At 41.2% G+C, this 15,344-nt stretch overlaps 1 protein-coding gene across 1 annotated transcript in view; it reads left to right on the top strand.

Annotated features, from left to right (window-relative positions):
- The window catches only part of INSC (INSC spindle orientation adaptor protein), a 94,413-nt gene that overhangs the window by 55,552 nt on the left and 23,517 nt on the right, over positions 1–15,344 (top strand). The window contains exons 6-7 of the mRNA XM_089521099.1: positions 490–661; positions 7,717–7,895. Of these exons, the coding sequence (XP_089377225.1) occupies positions 490–661; positions 7,717–7,895 (351 nt within the window). The remainder of the gene's footprint in view (positions 1–489; positions 662–7,716; positions 7,896–15,344) is intronic.

Below are 15,344 nucleotides of genomic sequence, written 5' to 3'. Positions count from 1 at the left end.
GCAGCTACATTTCTATACCACTTAATACATTTCTATACCGCTTAATCCCTTCCCAGGGATGTGTAGTTTAAGCCCATCAGTTTTGGCCATCAAAATGTTTGGTCTTCATTTTAAAGAGTCTGCTCCATTGTAGGTATGTTGAACAGTTTCGCACTGAAGGGTTTGTAACTTTGTTGCATTCTTTTTTACATTTCTGGAGAACTGTGATTTTATGTTGTTCTGTGTTCTACAAGCTTCTTTGAGAGGATTTCTGAAAATATATAAAATAAATAAAAATAAAATTTGAAAATATATTGTTAATATTTCTCGTGTTCATGGGATTAAAGTTTGGTTCTTCCTGGTCAAAATATGCTCTTCATATTGCCTTATCTGTGATTTGTGATTTGTGAATGAAAATGAATTCTTGTGTGTGTGTGTGTATAGACTTTAAAATGAATAAAAAAGAATTAAAAATATGCTCTTAATAGTTTTCTTTCCTTTTCCTCCTAGGTTGATGGAATATTGTGCTTAACTGACATCCTTACAGACAGTACCCACTCCCAAGCTACCCATGCTGAAGCAGCAGCGGTAATAGCTCAGATCACATCTCCTCACCTCACCTTCACTCAACATCTTGGCAGTTTCCTTGAGAACATGGAGGAGATTGTCTCAGCACTTTTGAGTATGTATATTGGAATTTTTCATGTTATTCTATGCAAAATGGCAGGGCATGCCACTTTACAACAAAGAAAAGGGAACCTTCTTCTGTCAGTCCATTTATTTTATCATTTATTGCAGTAATTTCAATATTAACATGAATGTCATGAGTCAAATGTAATTTGTTCATCTAATGGGCTAGTGTTGAACTCTGCATTCTTGTTAATTATGTACTCATTTGATTGAACTGAATATGTTCTATAATTCTGGTTAGAATGTGAAGTGATATATCTCATGCCACATTACCACGATGTATCTGTGGGCTTCTTCAGCAAGCTGTTGAACAAATATATGTTTCCCTATTAGGGCAGGGATGTGTGCAAATTGTGCCCCTGGTAGTCCATTTCTGCCCTCCATAATTTTGTCAGCTTCAGTCACTTCATATTCCCCCACCATTCTTTTTCTGACTCAAAATAGGGGAGGTGTGCCTTTCCTGGAAACAGGGATTTACCTTTAAATGAAATGAGTGCTGCAATTTTTGGATATTTAGTTTTATCTTTAGTTAACACCAACATGGTGTTGTATTCATTTATAACATCTAATATATGACACATTGTTGTAGTATGGATATTTGTGATCTTTATTTCCGCTTTGTATTCATTTGAGCATCTAAATAAATTGCTGTATTGTGCTTAAAAAAACACTTTTCAGCCAGCCCCCTTTGCACACTTCCCTGCTTTTTCAAAACACATCCTGTGTTGCTTTTGTTTTGCTTTTTTATTAAATTCTTTTACTAACATAAAAGAAATGCTTATCAACATAATAAAGACAATGTTATATTCTGCATTATATAATAACAACTAAGGCCCTGTGCAGACTGGCTATTAAGGTTGGCTTGGGGGTGGAATCAGGGCATGGCGTTCACATGACGCACCCCCTGACTCCAACCCCATGGCAACGTGATGCTGTGCACCACACTACATGGCACACTGTGTCATGGCACTTCTCTGGCACTGCATTTAGATGACACTGTGCCAAAGGAACGCTTTAAAGCCATGGTACAGTGGCTATGGTGCCCTTTCCAGGGCACAAAAAGGAGCCACTTTTTGCGGCTTCTTTTTGCACCATGGAAAGGCCAGATCGGGGCTGCGGCATGTAGTTGCTGTGGCCCCAATCTGGCTCTAAAAGGGGTGGCTGCAGGCCAGCCCTTAGGGGCAGTCTGCACAGCCCCTTAGAATAAGAAATAAAAGGAGCATCCTATATTAAATATAGGAGCCAGTGTGGTGTTGCATTAGGGTTGTCATAAGTTGGAAATGATTTGAAGGCACATAACTGTCAGGAAATGACATTGGTGTGGCCACTAGGGGGAGCTGTTGTGCAGATAATTTACAGCTCCAGTGGCAGCTAATGTGTCAGCATTCAAACAGGGCATCATTGGAATGTTGATGCAACTGTCAACTGTCAGTTCTCAACTGTCACTGAGAGACAGTTGGTGCCCATGAGTGGGCTGTGTCTGTAACAGTGAGACAGTTGGTGCCTGAGAGAGTGGGCTGTGTCTGTTACTGAGAGGCAGTGAGATGGTTGTGTGTTAATGTGACTGCCTCATAGGTTGTGTTATTGTTGGTTGGTGTAAATAGTGTGTATTAGAGATGGATGTCCAATACACTGTGTATATCTATGCTGTAAATACTGCAAAGGAAGATTAAAGCCCTTGTTTAGAGTGAAGACTTGTAAGAGTCGTTATTAGTTGAAGACATCTTCACAGATTCCTTCTTCTTGGCGTCCTGTCGACGTGGTTGAACTCTGCAGGTGGTCGTGGTGGACACTGCGCGTCATTTCCATAGGTCCCAACAAGGGTTATGGGTGCAGCACACGAGCCACAACAACAACAACAACAACAACAACAAATCTTAAATATATTTCTCATCACAACTTTTTTGTAATAATAGTGTGGCTTCCTATCCTCCTCAGAACTAGTTGTAAAAGGTACTTTTAATTACATTCTTTATCCCCTAACTTGTTACATCTATCTCTTTAATCTGTTATTTTCTTTTTTACAATGATTCAACAAGTTAACAGTTTTAAAATAATAATCTTTGCTTAATAATTAATTCTCCTAATTAAACTTAACATATTTATTTATCCTCTGCAACCAATATATTACTAATTTACTAAAATATAATAAAATAAATAAAATGCTAAACCAAAATTCATACTGCAAGGATACTTTGTGATACTTTGGGTGGTCCACCATGCATCCCTGGCTGGTTTCAGGAGCAGAAAACTGACTCTCAGACTGACTTAGTTGCTCACCCTTGCTCTAGAGCCATTGCAGAGTAAAGACTGGGATCTGGGAAAATGATGACTCAAGCTGCTTAAGATGGCAGCTCCTAATTTATTGGGTTACTTTAGAGGCGGTGTCATCCCAATGATAAAGTTCTGCCAATTCAAACTCATTTAAACCCTATCAAAATAGCTTACATAATATCTCACTGGAATTTAGAGAAGGGGGTAAGTACTCTCTGAAGAATTCAGTGTATGTTGAAGATATTTAGTTTTAAGGTGGTTTGAAGTAGAGTCACACTGATGGGATTGATTTGGCTTGTTAGAGCTTTCAGGTAAGGACTCATTTTCTTTTTTTAATCATATTTTTATTAATTTCAAAATTAAAAGTAACATGCAAGTTGCAAATTCAGTAAATGAATAGTGAGTTTACATAAATACTTCCCACCTTCAGGGAATTGGTTCTTCATAATTCTTTGTGGCCTTCATTTATCTCAATTCATTTTTGACCTCTATCTATAATTTAACTTCCCTTTCTATCCATTTAAACCTCTACTGCAGTAAATCTTAAGTCAAGTAACACAGGTTAATGGGGCTCGTTTTCTTTTGTATTGTTAGATTCCTTTGTAAAGTGCCATACTCATTGCTCGAAATATATCCATGTATTCTTTTATTTGAGTGTCCTCAATTCAGAGTGAAAAAACTCAGGGGGAATCAGGAGAATTCTGAGAGGTCTACCCAAGCTTTGGTTCTATTATGTATTTACTATATGCTGCTATTTGTGTCTGCTTCTACTTTCTTGGAGATATGCACAGTAATCTAATACAGTTAATTGAACTTAGGCTGCAGTCTTACATCACCATATCTGGGAGTAAGTGCCACTGAACTCAGTAGTACTTACCTGGAAGTGAAGAAGGATAGGATTCCACTCTCACTGATCTCAATGGCATTTGAAAGTATTAAAAACTGTATTCTGGTCATGGTGAATCTTGAAAAAAAAATGAAAATCAGTGTAAATCGTTAATACCTGTTCAATGTATACACATAGTTTACACTCTTAACCATGCAGTCTTCTTCCTGCCTACTGAGAAGGATCTTTCACTAACACTGATGGGATTTGCATATGCAAAACTGCAGCCTGAAAGTACAAGCTAATATGTGTTTGCTCAAAAACAAATCTCAATGAAATTCAGTTTCTATTCTGTTTGCAGTCTAAATTACTTAATTTAGTTTTTTCTGGATGATATGAACTGGTTTATTGTGACATAAGTTAAAACAAAAAATTCTAGGGCTTTATATATTCCTCATACTGCCACTGTAACACTGAACTGGACAGTCTAGGAAAAAAAAATACAAAAGATAAAATCTTAAACATCCTTGAAATCATTTAGTGTGTGTCCAAGGATTTTTCAGCATGTATTCAGATGGTGTAATGGGAATACTGTCTGCTTGTGGAACCGCTTTTGATCCATTGAATGCTTCTCTGAATGGAAAAGGAAGAAGGCAGTTTTCACTTACCCCCTTCCAGTTGCACCCCCCCCCCAAATATATTCCAGGGCTGTGGAGGACCCTCCAGAACAGCATGAGAGGTAATCTAGAAAGCTGTCAAAGGTGGGGAAACTGGCAAAAATCCCTATCTCTTGTATTAGTAGATGTGTTTGTTGGATCAAAAGCTGCTCTATGCCATTGGACCCTACCCCCTGTTTCCATTTGCCTTTGTATTTCAAAACAAATGCAGCTGGTTAGCAATCAGTCATGGTTAAAACACATCAGTTATGGCCATGCTGATTTTAAAATTTCCGTACTGTTACAACCAATCCCCTCCTCCCAACTAGCTCACAAAGACCTAGCTGTGCCTAAGCATATTTTGAAGAGAAGATTGCATCTTTGAGCACACTAATGACACTTCTCAGTCATCAGTTTCCTTATAATATTTATATATGAATAATTGAATTACTTTTTTCATATATGTGTAATCTTTAAACCACAGTTGAATCAATTGCTGAGTGAGCCAGAGCTTAGTTAAAATAAATGTGTACAGGATTCAAAAGGCACTTAGAAGTAATAATAGCTGCATCTGCAGCATTTTTAAGAGGGGTTCAATAGTGTGTGTGTGTGTGTGTGATATTCTTAGATTCCACGTACATAGTAGAAGCACGATAAACTGAGGAATTATACTCTCAGATACTGCTTACTTCTACCCAAGTGTCCATGCTATCTTATTTTATTCGTAATACAGCAACACTGTGAACAATATCCAGTGTTTTGCACTGGTAAGTATACTTCACCGCTAATGAAGTCAGTAATCACAGAGAATTTTGTTCTTGATTTTTCTTCGTACAATCGGTGACAATTCTGCAATAAACATTAATAAGAAATTTGGAAAGTGAAACTATAATACAGTCTGTGTGAAGTAAGCTTTCTGGGTTGATGCTGCACATGTGAGTGAATATTAACAAAAGGAAATCTGCTGGGGACATTAAATGCTCGATGACTGAGTGATTTCTTTTCACCAGGGCTGTGAAAATGCTTGGAACAAATTGCAAATTCTGAAGTGAATCAATTTGGACTTATTCAAATCAGGCTTAGATCAGTCCAATTTGCACTGGAATTAAATTAGACTAGTCTAAGGTGATGCAGACCAATCTGAAATGGGTGGGTGGGTGGGAGGTATACTGTGTCTCCAACCAGGTCATAAAAGAAAAAAAAAGACATGATGGAGAAATCAATAGGTGCAGGAGGGAAGGTGGATTCTGCACAGTGACAATTATTAGATTCTGGTCTAGAGCAAGAATTTCACCAACCCTGTTCACTTTCACTACAGTGCCTCTCAGTGCAGCATTTTACTTTTGACCAATACTTCTTTTTATCTGTATAATTCAGAGTAATTGTACTTGAACTCTGAACTTAGAGGCTCTAGCACAGTGCTTCCAGTATTCAGGGGGGATGTGCCCACTTTGTAAGGACACTTTCCTTTCCCCCTGTACCCTTTCTCTTGCATTTGTTGTACTTTGTTTGAAAGTACACAGAAACAAACAATTTCTTACTGTAGAAGCAGTAGACATGCATCTTAGATGCTCATAATGTGCCAATAGCAGCATAACTAGGCAGAACTGTGCAATGAACCGACTACATATGTTTAAAACATATTTCAGTTTTTGGAAAAAAGGAAATTTAAAGATAGCTAGCCTCCATTGCCCAGATTATTTTTAATGAAGGTGCTACCGTGCCTCCTGTTTAGTGCATTTGTGTCCAAACCTGCAAAAGTATAGCTGTTTTGTTTTTGGAAGACAATGAGAGGCCAAATGATTTGGACATCTGAATCTCAATTCATAGTCAGGGTACACAGTGGGTTGCACTGCTTCTGATGTGGTATGAATCAAACTGAATACAATTGACTTCTGATCTGAACTGGAGGACCCATGCATAGGCTCAATTTTAAGCAAAATCAAGATAAACAGCCATGTTGATTTTAAGAGGGGGTTAAAGGAAGATATACTGTGGCACCTAAGAGATGGAATATAACTTGATTGGGACTTCTATTTACAATAGCAAGCCTAGACTTCTTGTATACTCTGGCTACCTATTTGTTTAAACTGGAAGACTCCATCAGCTTCCATATTTTATGAGAATGGAGCTAAGTTCTTGTATATACAGTGGAACCTCGCCATACGCGGGGGATCCGTTCCGGATCCCGCCGCGTATGGCGATTTCCGCCTATGCTCGAGCCCCATTGTAAACAATGGGGCTCGTGCACGGCGGCGCGGAGGTGCGTGGGGTGCAGCGGGCGCGCGCGTGGTGCAACAGACGCACGCGCCCATTCAACTGAATGGGACGCGCTGCCTCTTTTGCCCCGCGCGCGCCCAGCGGCTTGAGCGCGTATGCTCAAAGCCGCTTAAAAAAAGTCCGCGTATGCGGATGCCCCACTGTATTAATTCTGCGTCTGCCATTAAAAGCAATGATTGGATTGGTGTTGAGGACTGTATTCTGCTGTATAGGAAAATCCAATGGAAATCCATGCCTTAATGCATATTTAAGCAACTAATCTTTGGTCTGGAAGATTGTTGCACAAACATTCACCAGTAACACCCCATTTCATTATCAAATACAGAAACAAATTGAGGAGGGAACGCCTATACATTTATATATGATTAAGTTAACAGTCTGAAACATTTATGGAGTAACTTTTTTGTATATAAGAACTGGTACCTCCTTTCACCTTTCCCCTCCTTCCTCCTCATCCCTTTTTCCTTTTTGTGCCACATTTTATTTCACTGTAAACCTATGGGCAGGAGCTATTATTTTAAAGAAATGATCTCTTGGGGGCTGTGCAGCCTGGCTGTTTGGGCCGGCTTGGGGGGGGAGGAGTTGGGGTGTAGCATCTATGCGATGCACACCCTGGCTCTGCCCCCAGGGTGGCATGACATGGCATGTGGTGTCACAGAACGTCTCCAGTGTTGCATACATATGACGCAGTGTCGAAGGAGTACCACCAAGCCTCGGCAATGCGGCAATCGAGCCCTTTGCAGAATGCAAAAAGGAGCCACTTTTTGCAGCACCTTTTTGTGCCCTGCAAAGGCCAGATTGGGGCTGCGGTGTGCATTTGCCACGGCCCTGATCTGGCTGTAACAGGGGTTGCTCCATGCCGCTCCTTCAGGGTTGTGTGTACAGCCCCTCATTTGCTCTGGAAGCACTTGCATTAAAATACTTTAAATAAATAAAATAAATAACTCCATCTTGTGTTTTGATAATTTAGTAGCTTTAAGATTGTAATGAATTTATTTTCTGCCTATTTAGAACTGTGCCAAGAGGCCACATCTGGAGAGGTTTTCCTGCTGGCTTCAGCTGCACTTGCTAATATTACATTTTTTGATGCGATGGCCTGTGAGATGTTGCTTCAGCTGGATGCAGTGAAAATTCTAATAGCAGCTTGCTGTGACAAACAGAAAGTAGATAGCCCCTATTCCCGGGACCAGGTAAATGAATACACATTTATATCCTGTTCTATAGAAACTGATGTGATAGTTCATGGTCTTGGGGCATGTTCCTATACACCTATAACATGCTTAAGGCATGTTTAAACATGTAATATTTGATCTGGAACATTGTTGCACAAACTTTCACCAGTAACACCCCATTTCATTATCAAATATAGAAATAGGCCCAAGTCAAAGTGCCAGTTATGACATATAAAACCCTATATGGCTCAGGTCCAGGCTATTTGGCAGTCTGTATATACCTATATGAGCTACTCCAGGCTCTGCGATCCTCAGGACAGGCCCTTCCCTCAGTCCCACCACTTTTACAAGCATGAATTGTGGGGACACGGGAGAGGGCCTTTCCCATGGCTGCTCGTAGAGTGTGGAACTCCCTTCCCAGGGAGACCAGAATGGCCTGCTTCTTGTTGGCCTTCTGCCGGCAGGCTATGACCTACCTGTTCAGAACAGGTTTTTAAAACAGAAAGTTTTTAAAGCAAGGGCATTTTTATCTTTTTAACTTTATTTTATTCGTTTAGCATGTAATTTGTTTTAATATGGTAATAACTTGATTTAATATTGTAATAATAATAATAATAACAATAACAATAATAATTTAATTCTATTCTAATGTATAATTGGGTATGATTTTAACTGTACTGTTTTTGTTAATGTTGTGAGCCATCCTGAGTCCCAGTTATGGAAAAAGCATGGGGTGATGATGATGATGATGATGATGATAATGTCATCAACTGTTGACTTGTTCTGGTGGATGAACAATAGCAGATTTGTACCTAAATGATGGAAAATCCATATCTCAGGTCCACTTTGTTTTTCAGAGATTAATAAACACAGGTCTGTAAAATTAAGGGGCATAAAACCTTTTTTTAATATATATGTGTGTGTGTGTGTGTGGTGTGTGTTGGTTTTATAGGAATTTGGCATTCTAAATCCAAAAAATGACCTCAGATTTTCTCCATCAAATACAGTTTTTTTCCACAACTTGCTTTGACATTTCTGTGTTTTAATATGTGACTGAATGAAATGATCCTGCAAAGAATTATCCTGCAAAGAGTAAGAAAAGGGTTAAAATCTTTTAATATTTTCAGAACACAATTCGCTGATATAAAACACAAAATCTGATCAAAAGCAGTAAAAGAAATTGTAATGGAATATGTCTGTGCTGGTCTGCACTGTTCTGCACATGTTGTATGCACTTAATCAACACTGGGTAACAATTGAATTGATAAAAATATCAAATTTTTGAAAGAACTTTGTGTGACATGGCATTTTTATAGCAATACCAAAAGCAAGCCCATTTCTACACTGCTTATCAGTGAACTAGCACTCCCTAAGCAGTTATAATGTGTAAGCCAATTGCCCCTTACAAGCTGGGTACTCATTTTACCAATTTACAGAGGGATGGAAGGCTGAATGGACCCTGGAACCCTGCCTGGGATTGAACTCACAATGAACGTGGGATGTAACTTTAAGAAGGTGGGTCTTATCAAATTTCCCCATCACTGGGAAGTACGCAATTTGCAATCCGGGTTTCTGCCGCATCTTTTCAAGAACGGGAAAATCCCATTCTTGAAAAGATGCTGGAGGAGCCTGGAGAAATCTGGGTTGTAAATGAGCTGCATATTCTCCAGCAATGGAGAAATGCTATAAGATCTGCTTTCTTAAAGTTACATCCCACGTCTATTGCAGGAGCACAGCCAATGTGATAAACTCTTAAGAGTAGTCTGAAAGAAATTGCCATTATTTCTAGTTTCCCCTTAACACAGTGGATTTCATAACTATGGAGATACAACCAAAGTATTTTAGGTTGATTGGCTGTTGCTCTGTGGGAATAACACACATTTGAATGGCTGTAAATAATTCTCTACCATTTGTAAGCATGGATAGGTGGTTTGAACTTGCAGGAATAGCTGTGGGAGGCTGATAAATGAGTGTAGAACAAAAGATATGAGTTCAAAGACATAAGGAACAAACCAGCCATTTATCCTGCTGGATCACGGTAACTAAGCAAAACATGATGTTATTATATTTGCTGTATCTATTTTGCAGTGGAACAATACAACGATCTAGAGCAAGAGTTGGCAACTGTGCATGGAATCAGCAAATTTCACAGTCTATATACCTCCAGAGAAAGCCCAAATAACTCAATTTTTCTCTTGTGTCTATTTCAAGTGCCTTTCAAAATACTCAGTGGAGGTATTGGGGGATAGTAGGGAGTTCTGTATTGGGACTGGGGTATTTTTGCATGTTATGAGAGAGGAAGTCGAAATCATCTGGAGGATTAAAGGTTGAGAAGCACTGATCTTTACTGTTTGCTCATCACCAAAGTTGGTATCTGCCATTTATTTAGAGAACACAGGCTGTGAAGTGAACTGAGGAAAATGAATTTTGTGGCAAAACTTTGCAGACTACCTCATCCTTGCATCTTATATATGTATGCTTGTATGTACTGTACGTTGGAAATAGTTTCTTCAGTATTTTCTAAAAGTTAGCCATAGAATTTCTTGCATGATTTTGGGTGGATAGATTTAAAGGAAGAAATCTAAAAGCAAATTTTGTCTTTGGCAGATGTAAAGGTGTGGTCTGCAAGAAATAGACACGGGGATAACAAAGACAAATTTCTTTTAAAATAAAGTATTACTTGGTTTTCTGCTGAATGTTCATCACTATCAGAGACAGTATAGAGCAAATATGGATGGGAGGAGAAGTCGTTAGTAGACAAAAGCAGGACTTTCACTTGCAGCATTCCAGATGAGTTTAGTAATATTGGAGTCCTGGCATAAATGGAAGGTAGAAAGAGAAATGCACCATTGTCCTATTAACGAACTGGATAGTCTGTCATCAGCAGGCATGGTTGTACTGTCAGAGAGCTGGGTAAGCATTTCAAGAGATGCACAAAGATAGGCAGAGCCAGGAGCAATGTAGCCCTTAGTCACTGTGAAGTCACTGTGCTGGTGAACATTGGAGCTTGGGAAGTTACTTTTTGTGGACAGTGCAAATGTGGAATTCATTGGGCTGGTCTCACCATGAGGAATCCCATAGTTCACCTTGTGGAACAAATCCAGCCAAGGAGAAAGACATTACATGTCTGAAGGATCCTAGTGCAAATAGTTCTCTAAGGCCTGATCCAGACTGGCACTTTGCACTGGCCTGGACATGTTGTAGGCTTGCTGGTGGTGGGGGGGGGGCAGAACATCCACTCGCCCCACAACCCTACTATGTGGCGGCGGCGTAATCATGGTGGCCTCCCGTGCACAGGGGGCCACCATGATGACGTCACACGCCGCATCCAAATGGCACAGCGTGTGTGGGATGTCTTTGCGTCGCCCCAGGCTGCTTACAGCAGCCTGGCTGCAGCACAAGAAGGAGCTCTGAAATGGAGCTCCTTCTGGGCATGCGCCTCGTTTCTGCAGCCACCAAATGGCTGCAGGAACGATGCCAGGGAGAAAGGGCCTGAGTGGTCCCTTTTCCCCATGGCTCTGGCTCCCGGGGTGTTGCTTCTCTGTGGTCCAGAAAAACTCCGGATTGGGGCCGCAGGGCTGCCGGTGAGGCTGCCCTGCCCCCAACCCGGAGTGAAAAGGGGTGGATGCAATCTGCCCCAAAGGGGCGGTCTGTACTGGGCCAACGTTTCTCGGTTGTATATTTCATCTAACATCTTTCACAAATATGATCCTATTTTTTCTCTTCTTAAAGCTTCCAACAAGATTTCCTTCTTTATTTCTAAATTGTTTAACATTATTTACAGGGTGTTACACTAACAGTTTTATGTATATTTCAGTATAGATTGTTCTGGTGACATCTGCCTGTCTGTGCTGGGATATATAGATTGGGGCTTGCAGTGAAGTTAAAATATGAGTTCCAAGAAAGCTCCACTAGTCTCAACAAAACCTGATTCAAAACCTCAGTGAAGCGCAATGAATGACCTACCATTGACGTCAATGGGCTCTGGTTCAAGATGCCAGCAGTTTACAATCTCTGCTGGCAACCATCAAGCAACTAATACTTAATTTATGCACTTCCTGATAGTCCTCTGCATTTTTGAAAATGAAACACTGCAAATGAAATGAAAAAATCTTAATACATCATTGTGGTTGAAAAAGGTCTCTCTCTCTCGTTCTCTCTCTTTCTTCTCTTTCTCTGTGTGTATGCTTCCATATTTTGAGCAGTAAGTCTACAGTGGGGTAATTTCTATAAAGCACCATAAAGCTGTGGGAAAATCACACTCCAATAATATCACACTCCAGGAAAAATCACACTCCAGAAATAGTGCCTAGAGATACTATGGCGAGGTACAGACCGCCCAGAAGAGGCACCTCCTTGGTGCCTCTCTCTGCTGCACAGCTGTGCTGCAGCATACAAATTGCGTGGCACAGCCGTGCAGCAGAAAAGGAACTCAAAAAAGTGGCTCCTTTTTGCTGCACCGCAAAGCATCAAAGATGGTGCATATACGTCGCAGCTGCACAGCTCCGTATGGAAGCTGTGCAGCTGCAACGTAATGGTTACGTGTGCTGTGTGTAAGGTGCTGCATAACGGTGGTGTGCATGAAGTGTTAGGGTTGCGGGGCGTGTGCACGCGCCACCCCGAGGCAACCCTAGCATGCCGTGGATGCGCCGCAAAGGGCCCGTCTGGAGAGGGCCTTTGTAAGGATATGCAGTTCATCATATGCTGTTTTGCAACTACATTCAAAGACCACTGAAATAGGCATGGTTTCCCACCCCCTCTCTTAGATTGAGATATTGAGGGTCCTTGTCATTTTCCAGCTAATTCTGGGTTCTGGGTTCTCCTTCATCAACTTCTGGTCACCAGAGCTCACAGCTCATGATAGTGGTTAAACCAGACAGGGCAGGTTAACATCGACACCCCACATAAGCAATTTTAAGTGTGGAAATTCCAAGGTATTTATATGAAAATTGAGCAGGCTCTTTTCATAGGACTTTTTCACATGGAGCAACTTGCTGTTGCTAACATGCCATCAAAAGGTTCCAGGAGCATTCTTGAAGCATGAAGGTGGGATACCCGGTCGTGCTTCTTAATTGTCATTGAGGCATCCCACTTCTCTCCCATTGTGAAAGCGTTTGTGGAGCAGCCATTTCTTGAATAACGGAAATTCCTATTATTTAAAAAATGGCTGCTCTGTGAATGCTTTGACAATGAGAGAGAAGCAGGATGCTTCAATGATGATTAAAATACCATTTGAGAGGAACCAGTAGTAAGCATCAGGGCTAGTCCCAACACTTGGCAGAATAAAGTGGTAACCTCAGGCAGCAGATGTGACAAATACAAGATGATGGAGGGCAGGACTCTATGTGCCAGGCATCTGTGCTGCCCCATTAAGGTACCCTCCTCCCTCTGGTGTTGTGGTGACAGTTTTTCTATAGCTAGTGTTGAAGTAAGATCCAGCTGCCACAAGCAACAAAGCTTTTGTACCTGGAATGGAAGAGGGTACCATTTTTTTTTAAAGGAAGAGGGTACCATTTTGTCTGTCACTTTGGTCAGCAAAATGCCTTGGGCTCATCCCTTCAAAAGAGACAATGGAGCTATGTCTCCTCTTTCAGCTATAAGCAAGTTCTTCCTTCAACAGTGAGTTCATTGAGGATGGCCTGTGTTAATGTTTGACTGTCTGCAGTGTACCAGACTGGGAAGGTAATACTGAAAGAATTTTGAGGACAGTAATATTAGACAGTTATTGCACAAGCAGCCCAAAGTCTTGAAATGCACTCAACTGTAGTAAATGTATTCATTTAATGCATGCGGTATTGGCTAGAATTCACGTGGGTAGTTATGAACGTATAAACAACAAAGGTACATAGCTTTGTAATGATTCCCATCCCACTCCCTTTAATCCCTAATTACCAGACAGCAGCCAGTGCAGTCAATGGGGGTCTGTTCTTCTGCTGATTGGGAAACTGCTGACTTATGGTTTCACTCCTTGCCATGAGCAATCTCTGGTGCAAAAGGCAAAAGTAGGGTCCCTGGCACAATTCCTTCTCATGCCATCAGCCAGCTGCTTCCCAATCGACAGGGAAACAGGCCTCCACTGACGGCAGTGACTGCTGCATGATATGTGAGGACTGGGAGATTTTCCCAGTCCCTGTGTATCTCCATGATTGTTTCATGTTTACAGTCCCTACGTTTCCCCTAGACCTAGGAGATCATAAATTATGACTTGGGCCTGAGACAGACGGGCCAAAAGTGCCATGCTGCCGCTGATACTAGGGTTCTGGAGTGCGTAGCATCCACATACTCCAGAACCTTAGGACGTGTGGGCAGTGGCCTAATGGCGGCCTCCCATCCACACAGGGCTGCCATCTTGACGTCAGTGACACTCAGCGTATAGACGTTGCTGCACGTTGCTTACATCATGAGTGTGCCAATGGTGCAGTCATATCATGTATGCGGCGACCCAAAAAGAACCCGTTTTTTCCAAATTCTTTTTTGGGGCAGAGGGACACTCTGCAGTTTGGCTGCTGTGGCATCCCTCCACGGGAAAACAGGCCGCTGCCACCCCAGACTTTTGGGCAGTCTGTTTCAGGCCATAGAGATCATAAATATGAAACAGTAATGAATGCATAACTCTAGGTTATACCTTTGACTTAGGGCCAAAACAGACAGCTGTATAGGGGTGGCTTGACTCCGCCCCTTTGAGCGCCATATCGGGGCTGCGACAACGGCACGCTGTGGCCCTGATCCAGCTTTTCTCCAGTGCAAAAAGAAGCAGCAAATTGCCTTTGCCAGTCTGTTTCTCCCCATTGTGAATTCAATCCAGTATTTTCAGTTGGCATATGTGTCAGTGTGAAGGAAAAATGTCTGGAAACAAAGGGGGAAAATAGCCATGAAATGGGGTAGCACAAAGGCACTTTCACTCTACTGAGGAGAGTAATTGAAATCATGAGTCCTGGATGACTAAGTAACTTTCAAGTGAACTTTCAAGTGAGCTAAGTTTTAAACTGAACATGTATAAGAAATGGAAAAGGGGGAAATCATGAAAAAGGAATTCAAAGAAATAGCAGGCATGTGTAGGAGTAAAGTCAGAAAAGCTAAAGCACAGAATGAACTCAGGCTTGCTAGAGAGGGTAAAAAGAATAAAAAGGGCTTTTTTTGGATATGTCCGCAGCAAAAGGAAGAAGAAGGAAATGGTAGGGCCACTACGTGGAGAAGATGGCAAAATGCTAACAGAAGACAAAGAAAAAGCAGAATTACTCAGCACCTTCTTTGCCTCAGTGTTCTCAGAAAAGGCAAAGGGTGCTCAACCTGAGGCTAATGGAGCAGAGGACAGAACAGAGGAATTTCAGCACAGAATAAGTAAAGAGATTGTACAGGAATATCTCATAGAATCATAGAATCGTAGAGTTGGAAGAGACCACAAGGGCCATCCAGTCCAAGCCCCTGCCATGCAGGAACTTTCAATCAAAGCATCTCTGGCAGATG

The sequence above is a fragment of the Sceloporus occidentalis genome, unplaced genomic scaffold (assembly GCF_023333645.1).
Source record: "Sceloporus occidentalis isolate IW3139 unplaced genomic scaffold, rSceOcc1.0.p SCAF_4, whole genome shotgun sequence".
NCBI lineage: Eukaryota > Metazoa > Chordata > Lepidosauria > Squamata > Phrynosomatidae > Sceloporus > Sceloporus occidentalis.
Note: the sequence above shows the minus strand (reverse complement) of the source record. Positions and strands in the feature narration are given on the sequence as shown.